This window comes from Passer montanus, unplaced genomic scaffold (assembly GCF_014805655.1).
Source record: "Passer montanus isolate IOZ18808 unplaced genomic scaffold, ASM1480565v1 scaffold59, whole genome shotgun sequence".
In the NCBI taxonomy this organism is placed as follows: domain Eukaryota; kingdom Metazoa; phylum Chordata; class Aves; order Passeriformes; family Passeridae; genus Passer; species Passer montanus.
Genome location: NW_024370926.1, coordinates 2,872,325 through 2,894,380, shown reverse-complemented (window position 1 = coordinate 2,894,380; position 22,056 = coordinate 2,872,325). Strand labels below are relative to the sequence as shown.

The window sequence follows — 22,056 nt, the reverse complement described above, 5'->3', positions numbered from 1 at the left end:
GGGAAGAGTGAATTACCCTGTGAAAGAAATGATCCCTCTTCATTACCTGCAAAAGGAGCAGAGGGAAGACAGCTCATTTTGGCACAGGTATTCTAACTCTAACTTCATTCCTTAAATAATTGGGAGGTGAATCCCATCCCATAGGCTGTGTAAAAGAGCAAGGTGAGTGAGCTAATGATCCCATCTGGCCCTTAAATATGTGAAAATCACTGAAATACGAGCTGATTCCAGGGGCTCATTTCCTACGCAGCCAAGGTAACCAATTCCTGCAAAAAAACTGGAGCCAGCCAAGTTTTAAAAGCACATGTGGTGTTAAATATTGTGGTTTAAATATACTGGTTTTGGGAGTGGCGGGGAAGGATTTACATTCTCTGCTCCAAAGATAAAACAACCAAGAAATGGGGATTAGGAAGAAAGCATCCATGTGATTACATTATCCCAGAGCTGACAGCTTCAAGACTCCTTCTGCTGACAACCAAACCACACCAAAAAATTTTTATGCTGGAATCATAAGGCATGGTCCTAAAATTCCCTGTGACATTGAAGATCTGAAGTGAGGCCATGTCCATCCCATGAAGAGCTGCCCCTCTCTGTGGAGCAGCCCAGTCAGTGTCTTCCACAAGTCTTTCCTAACTGGAAAAGTCTGTCACAGGCTTGTCACTGTCACAGAGAGCTTGAAGGATGGATCATAATTTCATCCACTGTAGGAACGTATTATCTCAACTTTACTCAGACAGCTATAATTAAAATGGGGTCTCTTCACAAGGCAAATTTCCATGGTGGATGTATTTTTCAAGTCCCCCATCAGAGGAGAATGTTCTGCACAAAGACTACTAAAGCAGTCTGAAAAATGAATCCAGGGACACAGTCTTACATTCCTTCTCTCAAATGAGCATGTAATTAAAGATTCTTTCTGCATTTAAGTAATTTCAGTCATCTTCAAGCCTTAGGGCTACATTCTGAAGTGGAAGATTGATTTTATAGGGGTTTTGATGAAAAAGTGGCTATATTTTTGAAATTCATTCAATTTCTGAAATATGTCTCAGTGATTCCAGTGGTTTCACTGGGGATTGATGTGAATTAAATATGATTAGTGGTGCCCCATAAATGTCCAGTTACCTGTGTAGTAAGAGGTTCCACACAGTTATAGGACCTGTGGCTTTGGATATATCAACATCCAGAGATGTTAAACACTGACAGTTCACGGTCACTGTCATTCAGAAGACAATAAAACAATGCCTCATAAATTAACATAACCCCAAAACACAACTAAAAAAATTTATTTAAAAAAAACTTTACAGTTACAGATTTCCCCAAACAACTACTATTCATAAAAAAAATTTAAAAACACAAAAATCCTATTTTTTCCTTATTAAAAAATCTCCATTACATTAAAAAAACTTCTCTCCCTAAACAAAGTAAAAAAAAAACTATTTTAAAAATAGCAAACTAACTACAATTTAAAAATTTATTTTCATTATCATTAGAAAAATAAAAGTTATAAGAGAAATAAAAATATTCTAAAAGTTTTATTCTAATCCTTTTTACTCTTTCTTTTAGTTACTATTAATAAATTTTTCTTTATACTCTTGAAATTTTAAACCTACTTTACCTTTCTCCTAATCCTACCTCACAACAAAAAAATAAATAACACTAATAATTAACCAACAGTAAATCCACCACACTCTGTTTCTCTTACATTAACCAAAAAATCCCAAAACTAACAAAATCTCAAATTAACAAACTAAAACCACTACACGAAATTGGTGGCTTTGTTTTGTTTAATTATTATTATTTGATTAATTGGAGTGTTGGTTGGGGTATTGAGAGATTAGGGTAGTTGTTGATTTATTTTTTTGAGGGTTTTTTTGTTTTGTTTGTTGTTTTATAGTATTTAGTAGTGAGTGATAAGTATAGGTTAGGGTTTAGTTTATCCCCTGGCAATGAGGATTTCAGGATGGGCCCACAACCATGAGGCATATTGGACAGGCCTTGGAACTACCTGGGATAGTGGAAGGTGTCCCTGCCCATGGAAGGTTGGAATGAGATGATCTTTAAGGTCTCCTCCATCCCAAACCATTCCAGGATTCTGTGATCAGAGCTGGTTTGAAATGGCAAAAAAAAAAAAAAAAAAAAAAAAACCCCCAAAAAACTCATTGGCAGACAATATATGGTATAAGAGGAAAACTGATCACGTCATCTCGGTGATGTGCCCAAGTTCATCAGGCAATTAGTTAATTAATTAACTGCGAGGAGCTGCATGCTTCCCTCATATTCTCATGCCATTCTAGAGGCCTCATCTACTCACAACCTCCCAAATTATCTCTGGAGATACTTTTACACAACACTGCACTTGTGAGGACTGACAGAACTTGGAGGTGTTTGGCAGCCAAGGAAGATCAGCTCAAACAGGCTCCTCCTCCATGAGCTGACTCCCTCACTGTGTGAAACACATCCTCTTCTGAGGAGGAAATCTGTGTTCCCTCAAGTCTGTGCCCTGCTTCGGATTCCTTTCTCATGCTGCTGGTGTGAGGTTTCCCTGGTTCCTCTACTGCAATCAATCTTTTTGTCTGCTGATGCAGCTCCTGATGAATAACCGCCTGGGGATATAAATAGTGAGCTGATTAGAGCCAGCATTGGAATGCTGGCAGTGCCTTCACCATGGCTTAGCTTCTCTTCAGCTCCAGACTGTGCCTTCCTCAAACCATCTTCTGTGCAAATCCAAAGGATTTGAAGTTTTCCTGCAGTGCTGGAGCCCAGCCTGGCAGGATTCCCTGGCCAGCATGCTCCTGGTGCTCCCAGATGTGCCACATGAAAAATTTTTTTAGCCAGAAATCAAGCTCTGAGCATTGTGACCATGTTAAACAACAGATCTGGAATGCTGGAACCTAAAATGCAGAGAACTCTCAGAACTTTAGGCCTGTAAGCCAAAGCTTAGAATGAAACCCGGGATTTGATCTGAGACCTTGGAAAAGTCTTCCAAACTGAGGTGCTAGAAGTGAGAATGTGGATTTAGAGTTTAAAGCAGACACACATTAAGCTAAGTAGAGGAAAGTTTAGAGTTTTAGAATTTAAATATAGAAAAAATAAAAGTAGTTACAAAGGTAATGAGAAGTTTTAGTGTGCAGTACTGTAGGTTTGTGTGCCATAACATGATAGGTTAAGAAAGTTCACACTGTAGCATGGGTCCATAAGACAAAATAGTTAAGGACTGGGTCAAAAGCAGTGTTTTATTGGTCAATAAATCCTTTAAAAAGTCTTGTAACTAGAGGTCTTGGGACCTTCTGAACCATGGGGTAAAGATGTGAGCCAAATTCATCCTTCCTGCCTATGTAGAAGATAAGAAAAATAAATCATACCACCTAAAGAAACTCAGAAGTCCCGTCTCAAATTCTTTCAAAATTCCTCACACTGGAAGTCACTCAGAGATATTCAAAATATTTTGCCACACAGATTTCATTAAAACACATGCAGAGGACGTGCTTGAAAGCTGCCTCAAGTTTTCCATAGTATATCTATGCAAATGTTATCACTGCTATGAGATAAATGTGAAAGGGGATCACGGGTACAGAGCATGTAAAGGTTTTATGGCTTAGTCTCTGTAAAAATTCTTCAGGGTGCCTCCATAATGTGATTGTTAATAGAACACTGAGTAGGTAAAAGAAGGATATTTTTTAAATCCTTCTAATGAAAATTACGGATTTTTTAAGTGATCTGGCTTTATTTTCCCCATTTTTTAAACAGTGGATGAATGGAGAAGTCTTGCTAAGCTTTGGAGATGAATGGAATATAAGGGGTTAAACATGTAGGACAGTTTCTAATTTTTAATTATGTACCAAAATCAAAGGAGCATTGGATCTCACACTGATAACCATTTTTTGCAGGAGCCCACAGGTCACTGCTCCCGTTTCCAACTCAAAACAGAATTCAGTCCAAGCAGATAACTTCAGCTCGGGTTGTTATTGTTTGTATAACCATTGCACTTAAAAGGTTCTACAGCTTGAACAAATAACCCAAAATCGAACCAAACTGAAGGGAAAACAGAAGGGTCAGCCTCTGAAAGAGCTGAAGAACTGCACCAGCTTTGAATTCAGGGTCCTGCTTCTCAGGTTGTCTCTGAAACTCCCAACAGCACAAAGTCTGGGAGCATTCCAGCATCAGGAATTCCATTCATTCCATGACTTTAATGCCTGGAGTGAGCTGGTACCTGACCAAACCTGGAGCACAGGGCACCTCTGGGGACATCTCACTAGTCCTGACCAAGTCTCCCAGATCAGAGCTTTGCCCAGGGGAAAGGAGCCAGTTCAAGTGGGTCCCATGTGTATTTTCTGCTGACTTAATCACAGCTAGATACAACAAAATCCCTAATCCCAGTGAAACCTGTCCTCCATATATTTACAGTCTGGGCTTCTACACCTGAATCTGTCAGCCCTGAGCTCTGCTGCTGCTGAAGGACAGAAATAAGATACTTTTGAAGGGGGTTTATCTGACTTCTTTCAGAGGTTTTCATCAGGATTATCTCCATCTTTCCATGGCTGGAAGTGATTAAACTCCCAAGGATAGTTAAAAACCTGAGGAGCCAAATTAACACCTGTACCATGGTGCTCCACAGCTGAAAACCACAACCACCATTTGAAAGAACACTTTTGACACAGCACCCACATCTTGCCCAGCCTCATCTTCCCAGCCTGTAAAGCACAGATGTGCTGCAGATCCTGCCCCGTTTGCCACGCTCACAGGGCTGTGAGACAGAATCTCAAATAACATTGTCTTGTGCCTGTGTTTAAGCAAACAAATCCCACCCAGAAGCCCAACAGAGAGGTTGTATAAAGGAGCAGTGCTCTCGTTTTATGTGGAGAAGGACTGGTGGCTCCAGTAAAGTTGGAAGATTATCTGAAGATGCAAACTGGGGTGCACTCTGATAACACTTCACTATTTACAGGCTGCCTCTTGACAGGGAGTGTGTTTGCTTTTGGGGCCACAGCTGAAGAAACACATGTAAATACTGGGTTTTATTGCAGGGCTCTTTTGCTGTCCAGGAATAGAGCAAAGCTTGAGCAGCATGAAAGGCACAGGTGGCACATTGGGCAGTGCTGGGTTTTGTTATCTTCATCACCTCAAAAGATCTCCACCATGATTAATTTCCCTGGAAATCAATGTGGGTGGCACTGAGACTGTCTGGCAATGAAACTCATCCTGCTTATTCTTAATGTGATGTTTGACTCTGGATCCAAATGGTTGCTCCATGTTTTCATCCTAATTATGTGCTCCGGAATAGTTTTGACCCAGTTCAGGAAAGATCTGAAAAAGCCCCCAAAGAGGAAATAGTTTTAAGAGACATTTAGCTTTCAGCACTAACTGTAACTTCCCCAACTTAACAGGATTTGAGTAAACTGAAATTTAGACATTGTAACCATCCCCAACTTCAATAGATTTGAGTAAACTGGAATTTGGACACTATAACCTCCCCAGGATTTGCAGTTGAAATCCTTCAACAGGATTTGAGTAGACTGAAATCTAGACCAAGTCTGTAGTAATTTTTCCCCTGATCGTGGATAATTTCTTAAAGTGAAGCCTTAGCTGATTATAACTGTCAATTCAGAGATTCCTTATTATCTTGGTATTGTTTAAAATCATTATGATTACTTTCTCACTTGCAAATATACTGAAAGACTGAATTTCATCTTGGACTTATTACAGGCTTATATTTTGTAGTCATCCTTGATATTCACAATAACAGAAAACCTTTGTTCAACCTGAGCATGGATGAATGGTAAAAGCAGAACATCTTCAGTTTTACAAATTCCATCTGTCTATCTGATGCTTTGTCCTGTGGGCTCCCCCCTTTCTGCTGGAAAACTTTGATGAGAAGTGTGGAGCTTTGGTGCAGTGAGACTCCGGGGCCACATCATCGATCAGATATGCCTGGAACACACGAATAAACAAATGAAAATTGGTGAAGCTGCAGTTAAACGAGATGGGGATGACTCACTGCAGAGCGAGTCCAACCCACTCACCTCCCCAGACAGAGGGAGATGTGGCACAGCTGCCTAAATTCCCCCTCAGAGAGCTATTCCCTTTAAAGAGGGACATGCACTGGAAGTTTTCTAGCCCAGCTGCTCTTAGCAATGTTATACAGTGAAAAAACCTCTGTTATTGTTAGGTTGGACGTGACATACACACATGTGATTAGGGTCTAAGAAGAAAAAAGTTTTTATTTTGCCTATTTTTTAACTTATATACTTTTAACAAAGCGTGATCTTAAGTCATTAACTATATCACAATAACTTATATTAATTGGTATTTTTTTACTTATATACTTTTAACAAAACGTGATCTTAAGTCATTAACTATATCACAATAACTTATATTAATTGCAAAGCAATTAGTGTCAATATAATTGGCAAAATTTTACAGAAATTTAATAAGGCACCTATACACATCTACCTATGCACATAGCCTAGCTTACAAAAATGTTCATGTATCTTTTCTAATCTGTTTCCATGCTGATGGCTTTGTCTTCTTCTTTGCTATTGATACACTCAAAAATCATTAATTGTTATTTCTTCTATTAACTCAGCTTTGCTTGCAGGCCAGCTTTCAAGCCCCTCCATACACCTCCATCACCCCCATTTCTCCTGGGAATCCTGCTGTGAATGCCTGAAGGTGACAGCACCTTAGTGGGGTCATGCTTTAAAAGTAATTGATATTACTGCTTCCAAAAAACTGTCTGCCCGAGAGCAAAAATCCCCTTAGCACATTCCCTGATGCTTGGTGCTGCCCTCAGCGTTGGCACTGGGATAATTTTTGTTACTCTTGTGCCAAGAATGACACAGGAACGGGCGGGAGGCAGTATGGTAGAAAGAGCAAAAGAAGCTTTATTCAAGAGAATGGCGTGGCTTTTATAGAAGGATACATTATACTTGATTGGCTAGTTAACAAAAACACCTTCCTCATACAGCATCTTTGAGAAGAACAGAAAGATGAAGTAGAAAAACACCACCTGCAGATTGTTTATACTTAAGTTACCACATCCTTACAACTCCCTAAAAATTCTCACAAGCTGCTGTGAGAAACGCTGGCCGTTCCTCTCTCTCTCTGTCCCATGGCATCCACAATTTTCCCTCTGCCAGGTGCACACAGCCCAGCTCTGGCTATCTCTGGCTGGAGATAACCCAGGGCCCAGATGCCACTCCCTCCCTGTGTGGAGCTGTGGAGCAGGAGTGGCTGCTCTTTGCCATCCCCAGCCAAAGTTCTTGTTTGCTGACCCAAAAGAGCGCGAGGGCAGCGGCACAAACGCGAAGAGCTGCCCTGCTCCGGGGGGATTGGGAGCCAGGGGCTGAGCACGGGGGAGAAGACGCTGTAAAAACACAGAGGGCTGAGTGTAAATAGAGAGATAAGGGAGGAGATTGATGTTACAAATGCCAAGGGTCATATTTTCTGTTAAAACAAATAAAGCTTCGCTGAGCCCCGGTGAACTTGGCTGGGGCTGCGCCAAGCCTTTGATACGCGAGGAGCGAGTTCAAGGCAGCACCTTGGAGGTAAAATCCAGTCCCAGTCTCTCGTGCCCTTCAGAAAGGTCACTCACCTCTCTGTGAAATCCCTTTCAGAGGCACCAGGTAACACAGGAGGCACCAGCACAGAACCTGCACGTCAGGAAAGCTCAGTAAATTCAATTATCTTCCCTAAAAGCCTAATGCTTCACTTCCTCAATGATTGCCTGTGTTATGGCATCCCCTTGGATAATGTTTAGCTCTCCTTGGGAAGCGTGTCTTCATACGCCGCCTGCACGTCAGGAAAGCTCAGTAAATTATCTTCCCTAAAAGCCTAATGCTTCACTTCCTCAATGATTGCCTGTGTTATGGCATCCCCTTGGATAATGTTTAGCTCTCCTTGGGAAGCGTGTCTTCATACGCCTGATTTTTTTTTTTTCTAGATGACTACAGCAGCATCCACAGTTTAAAAATCTCTTTTTTTCTTGAAAAATGGAGTGCCAGACTTCCCAGAGAGGCTCACAACTCACAGGTATCAGAGTAATGCCACACACTTCAGCTCCTTCACTCATCCACCTCTGATACAGAAAAAGAGAAAGGGACTTTTTGGGATATTTTGTCATTGTCATTTGCACAGTCAGAAATTGAAGGGAAGCATGGAAAACCAGTCGTTGTCAATCCTGTTAAATCTAACACGATTTAGTCTGGATTAGGAGAGGGTTTCCCTGCTTTGTACAGTCAGTCTGGCAGATTGCAGGCATGAAACTATATTTTGCTTACAAAGAAAGAAGAGTTATGCGGGAAAGGAAAAAAAAAACCACATCAAAATTATCTGGAAAATTACATTTATGTGCTACAAATTCTTCCCAGACAGCATTAATTCAGGAGAATGTGCTGTCATTTCTTATTCCCCCCAAGAAACAGAGTTTTATTTTTCATGTGTGTTGAAAGGACTTAGAACATAACACTTCCCTCCATTAGTGGATGTAATGTTTTGCTGACATATAGTGAGGATGCTTAATTTGCTTGCACAAATCTATCCTGGAGGCAGCAGATATGTAAGGAATGCATCAGGCAAGGGAATCAAATGAGCAGCACAAACCCTGGGATATTCATCAGTTCAAGCAAGAGAAATGAACTGCAGCAGCCAGAAAGGCTTGCTTTAAATCTGATTCATAATAAGGAGGGCTGGAGGAAGAACTCCTAACACTAATACCTGCTTGGATTCTTTCTCTCTGAGAGATTACAGCTGAGTGAAAAGGGAAAAGCAAGGCTGCTCTCATTTCTTAGTGCAAGGAGGATTTTGAAGAGCAGATTTGAGCTGGAAACAAGGGATATCCCAGCTAAACAAACAGGAGGAAAATCAATAATCTTACAAGGAGTGTTCACTGACTGCCAAAAGCACAACCAGGCAGAGGCAGAAATTAATTCTTTACAGTGACATTGGTTTGTTTGGGGTGTGGGAGAATGAGCTCACAGGGGAGCCCTCAGACAGGCAGATACCTTCCCACTAACCACACATAGATCCTCTGACTTAATCTTTGTCCTGTGGAAACAACCAGATTCCAGATGATAGACAACCAGCAAGTTTCAGGCTCAGGTGTTTTCTTACCAAGCTGCAAAAAAATCCCTCAGTTTGAGAGGAAAGAGGGGGTTTTATTCCTATCTCCATCACCATGTGTGAGCAGCCTTGTGATTTTTGTGGGTTTTTTTTACTGACTGATGCCTGCAGGAACAATCTGGCACAGTCCAGGCATGGGGCAGGGCTGCCCAGCCCTGTGTGAGAGCAACTGGCTTGGACAGAGCTGAACAGACCAAGGCTGCTGTCTGCTGAGATGAAAGATCTCCTTCTCTGCAGGAAAGAGAGGAAAGGAGCCTGAGCTTGCTGCTCATTTCAGAAGAGGAGTGGAAAAGAAAAGAGAAAAACTCACAGGAGCTCTTGTGACTGATGAATCCCAAAGAGTGTCCTGGTGGATGTCCAGGGCTTTGGATCTCAGCTGCACCTTTCATTTGGCTTAGAAAAGAGAAAGTAGCAACTCAGCCCAGCAGCTGTGAAAAACAGGATCATGCTCCACAGTGTGGCCAAAAATGCTTTGCTGAGCATTTTCTCTGTTATTCCACCTTCTTCCCAGCATCTGGCCCTGCACAGATCAGAACCACTGTCCCCAGGGCTCTTTGCACCCCTCAGGACTCCAGCAGCCCCAGAGCACAAACCAGCTGGATGGATCAGGCAGATCCTGTTAGCAGCACCAATTCAATGAACATGCTGATTTCTGAAATGTGGGCTTTCCTCTTTAACCCTTCCTGAAATGAATGTGGCAGCTCAGCCTTCTCAAAACCAGTTTCAGTAAACTCAGGCACATCCAGTCTCAGAGCTTCTGGAGGATTTTGTCCATGGTGAAACCGAAAGTGGATGGATAAGAGATAGGATCTTGGAGAGCAATAGATTTACAGAATTTTGGAATTTTTAGCTTGGCAAATACCTGTAAGATAGAGTCCAACCATTAACCCAGCACTACCAAGTCCACCAACAAACCCTGAGTCCCACCAGCAAGTCCAAGCAGACACCTGGGGACGAGCCCTGAATTTTTTATTCACTGTTTATTGCACTTGTCAGTTTATACTAAGCCTCAAGACATTTATCACAAAAATTACTGAGATTCTAGAAATTCCTTTTTCCAGCTGCTGAGCTCCTAAAAACAGTTCATTATTTTAACAACAGAGATTCTCCTCACCCAGTCAGAAGAAAGTGGGGCTTGTTCTGTGGACACCAGCAGCCAATCCTCTCCATGCAGAGCAACTCTGTGATGCATTTGGCCAGGCTGTGTAAAATGTTCCATTTCCTGCCTCCTCCACAAAAGAATCAGCTGTGTCACATCCTCTGATGATAAGGTGGAGGCTTTATCTCCCCCTCTAGATCGTGTTTTATCCCAAGATTTTATTTAGCTTGTGTAATCTCTGGTGTCAATCACTGTGTTGGTTTCCCTGCTTCTTGTGCCTTCTTCTGCTGCCAAACCACTCTCTGAGTGTTAGAGGAGATAAAAATCTCTCAGTAGTGAGGGTAAAATGTTTCTTCATGGTGGCCACGACCTGGGACAGAACCTGCCTGTGCTGGGCACTGTGATTTTAGGAAATGTGGTTGTAGCCATGCTGAGAACTGTGCTGGGCAGCTTTGTGCCCTCACAACCCTGCCCTGGTCACCTGCTCTGTCCTCCTTGGCTCTGCAGAGCCCCAAGGAGAAAAGAGGGAGAGGTGCCCTGTTCCCCTGTGCCTTGGGCACGTGGTGTGCCCTGGAGCAGCTCTGCAATGTTCCCAGTGTAAACAGCTCTGCTTTCATAATGCATGGTTTGCTACTCGCCTGAATTCATTCCATCCCTGCCATCCCCAGTCTGGAGAAAGTTCTTGCTTGTTAGTTTGTTTGCACAGTTTTTTTTTTTAAATTTGGTTTGTTCTTCCTGAGCCAGAAGATTTTATCTTTTTCTGCCCAAATGCAAGTAAGATTATTATTATTTTTAATTATTTTTAAGAAAACTGTTTTATCCAAGCATTTTGTGAGCGGATAGTCCCCTGTGGATATGTAATAGTAATTGCAAAGCTTATTTTTTTTCTGCTCCCAGTGGCTTTGATTGTGTGAAAATAAATGTTGAGTACTATGAAGCAATTAATCCTCAGCTCTCCTGGGAGTTGGGTAGGTAATTATTGCTATCTTTAGCTTACAGAGTGAGGTGAGCATCAGCAACTGGATAATTTGCCCTTGCCCCAGAGATCAAGGACAAGATTTTCGCCCACTTGTATCAGGCAGATCCTTTTAATTGAAATATCCCATTCCTGCTCTTCAGATATTTCATCTTCTGCACTGACATATCCACCTCTGCTGTCCTCACAGCTTTAGTCATTAAACAGGTGGAGATTTCCAGGAGAACTTCACTGGAAAACTTTTGGGGACAGCTGAGGACAGAAAGAGAAGAAAGTCTGAGCTTTCAGCCCTGCTGGGTTGTGGTCAGCTCACTTCAGATTTTCCCTAGGGCCACTCTGGTGGTTCCACCCCACGCTGAATAAGGGGCTTTAAACCACAGGAAAACCCCAATTGTTTGTGCTTCATTTTGCAAATAATGAAGTCCTGTAGGTGGACGGAATGGTCCTGTTTGCAAAACACCACAGCCAGTGTTTGCCTGCCTCTAATCCCCAATGCAAATAATGCACAGGAATTCATTTTGCAGCTTGTTTATGGGATGTGATGCTATTACTGTGTTCAAATAAAGTCACCCAGAGGAAAGCAGAACAGATGCATTGTGTTGGCTTTGGAGAGGAAGCTAAATGGGGAACAGGGCACAGAACAGCAAATCCAGCCTGCAGCAAACTGCTGCATGAATCAGCCCTCAAATATTGTCCTTCTAGACACCACTGCTTTTAGTCTTTGCATTTCTGATTGCCAGAGGCACACAGGAAAAAAAAACCAACCAAACATGGGCAGGAAACAATGTGGTTGCTTTTATTTACCTCCGCCATTACTGTCCACCAAAATTTCTTACTTTTGATGACATTTCCCCAAGCAGCCCTCTGAGAAATAAGTCATTTTGTGAAGGATGCCACAGCAGAAATGTTAATTACCTTCGAGGGAGGGGGTTAAATAATGGTAATGAAGAAAGGCAGGCCCAGAGAAGATGCACCAACCCAAGACAGTGATCACTTAGGTGACCGTTGATGTGAAGAGGAATTAGATCAAGGTTTTCTCAAATTGTTCACAGCTGAGATTAAGGAAAAAAGTCACTTTCTAGGCTGCAATATCAACTTATTAGCTGAGAGCCTGTTCAACACCAAGCAGCGACCACCTTCCAGCTTTCCCTCACATTCCCAAAACTTGGGAAAAACTTTTGCAGGGAGGTGTTGGATGGACTCACAGTGAGGTGAGCACCAAGCTCCCACCAGCAGAGAGGAAATGGGAGCTGAACTGCAGCAGCTCAAAACAGAGCCATGCTCTGGGGGAAATACATCTTGGAATGGGAATACCTGAGTAATTCAGCTGGGAATTCTCCTGTTCCCACCCAATGCAAAAATGAAGGTTTAAACCACAACCAGCACTAGGCCATGCCATAAACCTGACATCTTGAATTCTTCAGGCACCCGTTTTTGTTTTAAAGAAGATACACAGGGATAAGAAGAGGGAAAAAAAAAAAAGATGCCAAAAGCATGGCACAAGCTCCAGAGAGTTTGGGGCTTTTCCATCTGCACTGACACAGAGCCTTTAACCAGGTGGAGAAGGGAATGTGATTTCACTGATACAGTGAAAGATCTGGGGGCATGGGATGAAATGAGCAAGAGGTGAGTTCAAATCAAACAAGCAGATTTCTCCCAATGCTGTGGAGTTCACTTGCAAAAAATTATCAGATTTTTTTTAGAGAATTATCTGAATTTGGAGAAGAATTTATGAGAAGAATTTATGAGAAGAACATTAATCTTCCCTCTTTTATCTTGCACCAGGCCAGAGCAAGGAGTGACAACAGGATGATGTCTGGAGGGAGGCAGAGGTCCCACAGCCTGATGTTATTTCAGTGAGGCACAGAAGTGTGGAAGAGGACCAAAATATTTATTTTACCTGTTGTATCCGCTGTAAATTCTCACTGAAAGTAGCCTAGCCCCTCATTAATGTCCATTTGCATATTAACTTCCACACCCCTAAGGATGAAAATGAAGGTACACCATGCAGACAACAAAACCCCACCTGTAACCCATGATTGTTCCACCCCTTTGGCAAGGCCAAAAATTATAGTATAGGAGGAGTCTGGATAAAATTAAATATGAAGGAAAAAGGAAAAAAGGGAAGGGGAAAGTAGCTCTGTTTGCTCAGGGCTGTGTCTCTCCTCCTTCATTGAATGTAACCAGATTTATGGTGTTGAAAATGAACTATTTGTGAATCTGTGGAAGTTCTTGTTGAACAGGACCAGACTTGAGAGCTGAATTGGTTTTAATCAAGAATTAAACCCAGCCCTTCTGATCCCTGAGGACCGGCAGCATCACAAGAGGGTTATTTCCTTCCAAAATTCCATACCCTCAACACAGCAAACCTGCTGGACCTCAATTCAGCACAGTCCACAGGGCAAAATGTGCTTCAGACTTTTCCTGTAAAATCCCAAATCCTTCAGATTTACTCTCTGCAAAGAACCCAAAAAGCAGCACCTGCCAACACCTTGCTCCCCTCCTCCTTCCCCCCAAAATTTATCCTTAACAGGCTACTTGAAAGCATCCAGGCTGCATTAATAAATGAAATAAGGAAAGCCAAAGTGGCTGTAATTAGTGGGGGGATGCAGTGACCAGCTAATCAGCTCTGCCCCTGTTATTTTAGGATCCAAACTGAGCTTTATATAGCTTTATAAACCTCTGTACAACTAATTGAGGTAATTAACATCTTGTCCCTCTTTTTATGCTGGCGATTATAGGCCACCATCAGATCAATGATGAGAAGCAAGGGAGAGGATGGGGATTTTTCATATCCAATGGAAAAAAAAAGGGAAAATATTTTCAATACCAATAAATTCATGTCTTTTCAGAAAAGTGGGGGGAAAAGACACTAAAGTGGTTTGTTTGTTTTTTGTTGTTTTTTTTTTTCTCAGCCTTTTCAGGTTAGCTTTAAAAAGTGGATGGTTTAGTGATCTGCTAACAAAAGTTAAAGACTGGATATGACTTTGGATTTTTAGCCATTAAGCTTTTTCCCTAAAAATGGCATTTTTCTTGGTTGTGTCAGTAAATTGAAGAGTCTGGAATTAGGGAGCTGTCTCCAGGACCTCCAAAATGTGATTTTGTTTTCTTTCCTTGAGGATTTTGGGTTTTTTTTTCAGCAGGTGCTTTACAAAACAATAAACCTGTCCATCTGTTGGAGCTTGAAAATCTAGTGGGGCTGGGGGGAAAGGAACAGCAAGGAGGGTATTATTTTTTCTTATTTTTACCTTTATTTATAAGGCTTATTTGTCTTTCTACTCTATAGTAAGCTTAGACCTGAGGGTTGTCTTGAGTTGAAAGGAGCATTGCCCTTAATATTAAATGAAATGCTGCCCAGTGTGCTGGAAAGGGGAAGGATTTCCACATTTTTATTAAAAAATGAAGGTCAGCCTGGTCTTGAGCTGTTCCTCCAATCTGAGAAATCCAGAAATTCCATGTCAGTGACCTACAACATAGAAATGTTCTGCCTTTTTCTGGGGAAAATATACATACAGATCACTGGATTGGGATTTTTGGCCCATTTAACCAGTTCTTACCAAGCAGTTATTTCAGAGGAAGCCACATTCCTTAATCAATCACTCCTTTCCCTTTCTAGCAGTGCTGGGTCACATTCCCAGAAGGGGAAAGGGGAGGAAAAAGGAAAGGAAAGGAAAGGAAAGGAAAGGAAAGGAAAGGAAAGGAAAGGAAAGGAAAGGAAAGGAAAGGAAAGGAAAGGAAAGGAAAAGAAAGGAAAAGGAAAGGGGAAAAGGAAAGGGGAAAAGGAAAGGGGAAAAGGGAATAAATAGAGAACAAGGAGGAAATGGAAAAGAAAAAGAAAAAAAAAAGGGACAGAAGGGGGGAAAAGGAAAAGATAAAAAGGGAGACCAAGTAAAAGGGAAGAGTAAGAAAATAGAAGGAAATAGTGAAAAGGAAATGCAGGAAATCGGAGAGAAAGGAGGAAGAGATGAGGAAAAGGGAAAAAAAAGGAAAAAAAGATGTAAAAAGAAAGGAGAGAATGGAAAAAGATAAAGGGGGGGAGGAAGAGAAGGGAAATAGGAAAGAAAGGAGAAAGGAGAAAGGGCAAGAAGGAAAAAGGAGGGAAATAAGAGGAAAAAAAAGAGGAAGGGGAAATTAATAAAGGTCAAGGGAAGCCGGGTGAGAAGAAAGAAGAAAGGGGCTCGGGGCAGCGCCGCTGCCGCACCTGGGGCGGGCGGGGGCGGTGCCGGAGCCGCCCCGCGCAGGAGGCGGTGCGGTGCGGGCGGTGCGGGCTCGGAGCCGCTGCCTCCTCCTCCTCCTTCTCCTCCTTCCTCCTCCTGCTGCTGCTCCTCCAGCCGCCGCCGTGCCCGCTGGATGCGGCGGGGCCGGGGCAGGATGCGGGGCTGGGCGCTGCGCCGCGCCGTGCCGCTGCTCGGCTGCCTGCTGGCCGCGGTGAGTGACCGCGAAAACTTCGGGCAACTTTGGCAGGCTCTGCTCCTTCCCTGGAAACGGCGAGGGCTCGGCTTTGGGCTCAGGTGTTCCCTTCAGGGGATCCCTTTGGGCTGGAGGGGTTCCCTGCGGGGTTTTAGCGCGTTGTTCCGCAAGCGGCTGCGGGTTTCGCTGTCGTTCAGCTTTGCTGGCCTTCGGCTCGCTTTGGTTTCTGTTCGGGAGCTCGGGGAGCGCTCGCAGCTCACCTGGGGATAGCGGGATGAGCTTTCCGCGAGGGGCTCCGGGATGGGCTGCCCAGGAGAAGTTGGGCAAAGCGCCGCTTCCCAGCGCTCCCGAGCCGGAGCCGGGAGCCGGGAATGTGTCCGGGCTGCCGTGTCCCTGCCCGGTGTGATGTCCCCGCGGTCGGGTCCGTGCTGGCTCGGGGCAGGCTGAGCAAAGGGGGTTTGTTTCTCCTGGAGCTGTGTGTGCCCCGCACAGAGTCACACGAGCTGATCCTCCGTGCCAGCAGGCACAGGGCACGGGTCCAGGGAAAGGTGGCCCTGCCCGTGGCACGGGGTGGAACCGGAGCATCTTTAAGGTCCTTTCCATCCCAGACCATTCAGGGAGTCTGCAATTCCCTGATTTCGCTTTGTTCTCACGGCTCGTTTCCTCACAGGGCTTGATGTAGAGCGCGACTGGTTTTAATTTAGGGGGAGATTTGGCGCTGGCTGTGGCTGAGTTTCCCTCTCACTTGTAAGCTGCTCCCACAGCTGTTTTCTCCCAGGAAGGTGAGGCTGCCTCCCCAGCATCCTGTAGGGCTGGGTGAGGTTGCCCACCACAACTGGGTTGTACCACCCATTGCAAGTCACCTGTGTTTGCTCTGCTGGGCTGGTGACAGTGCTTGTGGTCACAGAACCATCACAAAATTGTAGAATGGTTGGAAATAAATAGCATCTGATTCCAAAGCCCTGTGGAATTTCAGCATACCAGTTGCTCAGAGCATCATCCAGGTCTTAAAGCAGAGTCAGACCAAGCAAGCTGAGCCTCAGAGAGTGGAAGTTAACCCAGATGTGTCAGTGCATCACTTGTCTCCCTTTCCTTCTCCCCTTTCTTCTATCCATGTCCCACAAGGAAGGAAACAAATGGATTTAATTGTAATTTTTTTTTTGGCTGTCACCATGAGCCACCCACCCAACTGCATTGCCAAAGACTTTCTTAGAGGAAGAACAGGTTGGGAAAATGGATTAAAGTACTAAAAAAAAAGGACAAGGCAATCAGTTCTTGGGATTCTACAGAGCTTGCTTTAGGGAAGATCCAAAATAACCCAAGTGTCCAGGGCTGGAGCTGGGGAAAGGAGAAGGGGGCAGTGTTCTCATCAGCTGCTGGAGCTGCTCCAGCTCTTGCTTCCACTGAAACCCTTGGCAAAATTCCCATTTCTTTAAAGATTGTTGGCATGAGGGGCTCCTCTGGGGCCAGATCCTGCAGAGGGTGAGGTCACAGGGCTGCTGAAGTTCACCCTGCAAGGGGTGGCAGGATCAGGCTGTGGGTGATGCTCGTGGGCTGCCATCAATAAGCACAAACCCCTAAAGCTTTGGGGCAGCACAAGACCAGGTGCAATCCTGTAACTGCTTCCTTTCCAGCCCTTTTATTATTCTGGTGTTGTTGTTAATGTTCCTGGGATCTGGTTCACGCTGGTGGGTTAAAAAGATTCACATGCTCCTTATCAGCACCGATCTGCAGGGTGACTAACACTGAACTGCCTCAGTACTGGAGAAAATTCCTGGTCTGTTTCTCATCTTAAACCTGGGATTTGGTGCTGATTTTTAAAGCAAAAGTAGCTTTTCAGTCATAACCTGACTCTGGGACCTGTGATGGCTCAGCAGAGCTTGGTTTGGGTTTGTTTCGTATAATTTCTTTGATAATTATATTGGTACGTCCTTGGGGAAAAAAACTCTGAACAAGTGGCTGATCAACAAGTTCAGCACCATAAAATTCTTGCAGCCATGTGGTTTCTAATTGCTGTTATAAACTTTCATCTCTCATTGTGCACGCTGTGGAGAAGGGGGAATTGGGCAGATCCCATTTGCTGAGGTCATCAAGCCATGCTCACCAAAGTCCTGCCCTCCTGCCAGGGGCAGCTTGGAAAAGTTGGAATAAAAGCAGTAATGGTGGTTTGGATGTGGTGTAAATGCACAATAATCCCTTTTAGGTTCTGTGTTGCTTTTAGGGGTGTAATTAAGATAATTTGGTCTGAAGAGCTACAAATTAGACACTTTTTTTTCCCCCCAATGTGTGTCTAGAAATGAGATGTGGATAATTTGAAGCAGTTGGTGGATTCCACGTGCCTTCAGACTTCAAGCTCCTTGAATTAGCCAAATCTGCCCAGCTGGTGTAATTTGTGCTTTTCTTCAGAGCATTGCTCTGTTCCAGCCTTGAAGTAGGTTTGTGATGGAAAAGAATAAAACAACTCAGATCTTCATCAGTCCGAGTGCAAATGCTGGAGATGTGATCAGTGTGGAAAATCAGTGAAATCTGAGCTCCACAGAAATCATAACAACCACTTCAGCTGTGTCTGTGCCTCTTTCCTCCTGTCATAGATTGAGAATCTGTGAAGTGACATAAATATACTTTAAACAAAACAACCACAAATGGTTTTGGCCAAAAGACAAGGTTCTCACTGGGATCCTCCAGGCCAGTTCCTGCACCCAGCACAAAGATCCTTTAGCAATAACAACATGTGTTTAACAAAGGCCTTGCCACAAACCCAGAGTCTATCACTGGGTGTATGATTTATTCCATTTTTGCTTGTATAAATGCATGACTGACTTTATTCAGGAGAACCAGTTGCCCAACCCTGTGTCTGGGTAACTCTGAAAGCCTCTCTGCCTCTCTCTGTAAAGTTTTCAGAGAGGACACACAATCAGCAAGAATAATATTGTGGGAGGTCTTACTAAGGGCATAAAAAGGCAAAATTGTAAAATAGGTGGGGGAAACTGTATCTGAGGGGGAAAAATGTGCTAGAGGAAATACTTAAAGCTGTTTCAAGCTGTGTTTTACTCACCAGCACGACAGCAGGGGCATTCATACCGTCATTATCATACCATCCCAGCCTAGGGATTTGTCTCCAGCAAGAAACTCCGGACAACCAGCCAGGAATTGGGATGGGCTATACCAGCAGCCGAGTCCACCAGGGTGATATTTAAAAAGGGATTTTTACCAGACACTCAGCAGCAGGAGCCAGGTGGGACCATGGACAGGGAAAGCCGCCTGGGGTGTGAAATTGGGGTTTGGAGGTGCATTTCCTCCCTTTTTATAACACTTTAAAAATCCTCTGGTTCCAACCCCTCAGTGAGAGGTGTGAGAGCCAGAGCTGCTCCAGATAGAAATCCAAATTCAGGTGAGTTGCGTTTTGTCCTGTCGTGGCTCCTGAGACTGACAAAACGTATTGTTCTCACTCTCAGTGTTTCACAGTGACTTTTTGAGTGGCTTTTTGTCTCTCACACTCGGCTTTCCAAGGAGGCATCGGGGCAGTCAGGGGATGCAGAACAGGGGATGCTCTGCACATCTGACAAATTGCAAGTAGAGACTGAGTGAGTGGTGGGACCGTGTCAGGAGAGAGGTGTTTCAGCTGCAAGGCTGCCTTAGAAATGGCAAACATGCAGAGTTTATATTCATTTTCAGGGTGAAAAAAAAAAGATTTAAAAAAATTAGAGAGGTTTTTGCCTTTACCAGATGGCCTCCAGCAGAAACAACTGGAGAGACTGGTGACTTGTCAAAACCAATCTTCCACATGATATGCTGATAGTCTGGGAGGACTGGGAATTTTCTGGTGTTTGGGCTAGAATGTAGACACAAATCTTTTGGAACAGAGGGAAGAGGGACAGGAGGGAGATCTCCCTGTTCAGCATCAAGTGTCCCCTTTGTTGGCAGCCTGGGCAAGGGCACCAGACACTGTGGAAAACGAGACCTGAGATTTGATGATCTTTTTTTAAGCCAGACCTGCGTGCACTTGGAGGAGATTTGTCACACCCTGAGTGGCTGAAATTCAGGGAAAGGATCAGATTATCTGTGCAGAATAAAAAATCTGAGTCAGGTTTTTGTGGGGAGCAGGATTCAGCTGGGTTTTAGGAAGGCAGGAGGTCATGCCCTGCCCTCAGACCAGGTCAGCACCAGCATGGCAGTGTCACTTCTGTGCTGCTGTCACTTCCCCTGCTGCATCACCCTGCCTCAGGGGACATGGATTTGTGGTTTTCCAATGCCTGGGAAAGGCTGTGGGATTAAATATAGCCCCACTCCCTGCTCTCATCAGCTTTCTCTCTTCTGTGTTGGGAAGAGGAGGAAAGAGCTTTGCGAGAACCAAAATCTAGGAAATGCAGCCAAGAAAAAATCCCAGGTCAGGGGACAAAAGGAGCTGGAGGTGACTGGAGAGCCCAGAGTAGGAGGGGCTGGAGTTGTGCCCCAGCAGGATGGACAGACACACAGACTGGCCTGTGCCAAGGCAGGGGTTTGTCCTCCTGTGCTGCCCTGTGCAGGTTTCCCTCTGTGGGTGCTGAGTGCAGCCTCTCCACGCTCCCAGATGTTCTCCAGAAGTCACAAGCTCCCACAGCTTCAGCTGGGTGGGACCTCAGCCAAGAGGGGAGACGATTTTGCCTCTGAAAATGAAATCTCAGGGGGCTGCAGTGGCAGAAACCCCAAACATTTGGCTCTATGTGAGGGCCAGGGATGTGATGCCAACACTCAGAGTGGCATCCACCCAGAACTCCCCAGCTCCTGCTGTGTCAGGGAGGTCCTGGGCACAGCTGGAGAAGGCTGGTCCCCACCTGAGCAGCCTTTTTGTCACCATTCCTTTCTACAGAATGAGCACCAGAGATTTCTCTGGGCTGATTCATCTCTCTGGGTGCATCTTTCACCTTTCCTGGGATTTTTTTCTACTTCTTTTGAGGTTGGGATTGCAAGCACTTGAGATGATAGTGGATTATTTAGGGGTTTTTTAAAATTTAGATTATTTATTATTATCTAATAATTAGATTGTTTATTATTAGATAATAATTTATTATTACTGTTTTTATTTAGATGTTTATTATTTCTTATCTATGTTGCAGTCTCACAGCAGTGAGTTTTGTAGTGTTGAACAAGGCACAAAATGGTTCACAATCTTTTGTTACAAGGTTTTTTAAGGCTAAATTATGTAATTAACAAATAACAAATTATTTTCACTTTTAACTTAGTAACTTACCTTTCAAAGTCTGTAATGTGGAACTTTTCTGTTTAATTACAAAATACTGCTCAAACTTATGAAGAAGGTAAAAAGAACAACTAGCTACTGCTTTAAAACTTCTACATTGTCCCATATATATTGCTATATTCTGAAACTTTAAGTTTTCTATTTTGTGATATTACACACTTCTAATCAACTACACACCTATAATCTTAGTCTCATCAATCAATTTTGGAAGTTTTTTTCCACAGCTTCAGGTCAAATTCAGTGTTCTCCTGAGGGTTAGAATCTCTCAGTACAGAAAGTCTAAAATTCTCAGTATCCAGAACTCTAACATGGGGAGAGTTCATTCATTGACACTCAGGAAGTGCCTGGGGAAGGTTTTGAGGAGGGGATGAGCTCCCAGAGCCATTGGATGCTCCTTGCATCATTATAAAACCCATTTATTTGTTAAATAGCACAATACCAGGCTACTTCAACACTGCTAGAAAACCTAAAAAGCTCCTGAAGGTGTGAAAGAAAAGGTGCATGTTGAGGTTTAATTTTTATTTTTTTTTTGGTTAGGGTTGGGATTAAATGTGTGAGATGGTGCTTTTTGTTTGGATTTAGATATTTATTGGTTTTTACTTCTCTGATAGTTTCATAAATTGTGAGTTTTATAGTAGTTTATTTTAATAAGTTAAAAAATTGAGCTGTATTTTAATAAGGTTTTTTTAAGGATAAATAGTTTAATTAAGAAATGCAACTTTCTGAGGATGAACCTTCTGATGAGGATGTTGTTAACACAGCACAAATATTTCCCACCCCAAAACTTCAGCTTTCTTAGGAGCATCCCCTTGGCTGTGGCTTTGAACCAGCTCAGCCTCATGGATAAACCCTAACCAGGGGAGAGCTACAACAGCAAATCCCTTCTGTTTAATAATTGCCAACCTGCACAAAAATAAATATTCTCTGTGAACAGGGCCTGACCTGCTGGGAGCGAGCAGGTGAGGTGAAGAGGAGCAAGCAGATGTGAGATTTCCTTGCCCTTCCAGCCCTTGCCTCTGCTATTTTTTGCCCCCAGTGCTGTGGGTGCCAGGCAGATGCAGTGCCCCAGGGTCTGCAGGCTGGTGTCCCACCCTGGTGTCCCTGTTGGGTGGCATCAGCCCCCAGCTGGGTCATTTGGAGCTGGTTGGTTTCTGGAGTGAATTTAGGGAGGTTTCTGTGAGCAGGGATGTGTGCTGTGGGTTGCTCAAGGCTGCAGAG

At 43.7% G+C, this 22,056-nt stretch overlaps 1 protein-coding gene across 1 annotated transcript in view; it reads left to right on the top strand.

Annotated features, from left to right (window-relative positions):
* The first annotated feature begins 15,344 nt into the window (after nucleotides 1-15,344).
* The window catches only part of VIPR1 (vasoactive intestinal peptide receptor 1), a 106,429-nt gene continuing 99,717 nt past the window's right edge, over nucleotides 15,345-22,056 (top strand). The window contains exon 1 of the mRNA XM_039726612.1: nucleotides 15,345-15,617. Coding sequence (XP_039582546.1) covers nucleotides 15,540-15,617 — 78 coding nt within the window. The 5' untranslated portion in view covers nucleotides 15,345-15,539. The remainder of the gene's footprint in view (nucleotides 15,618-22,056) is intronic.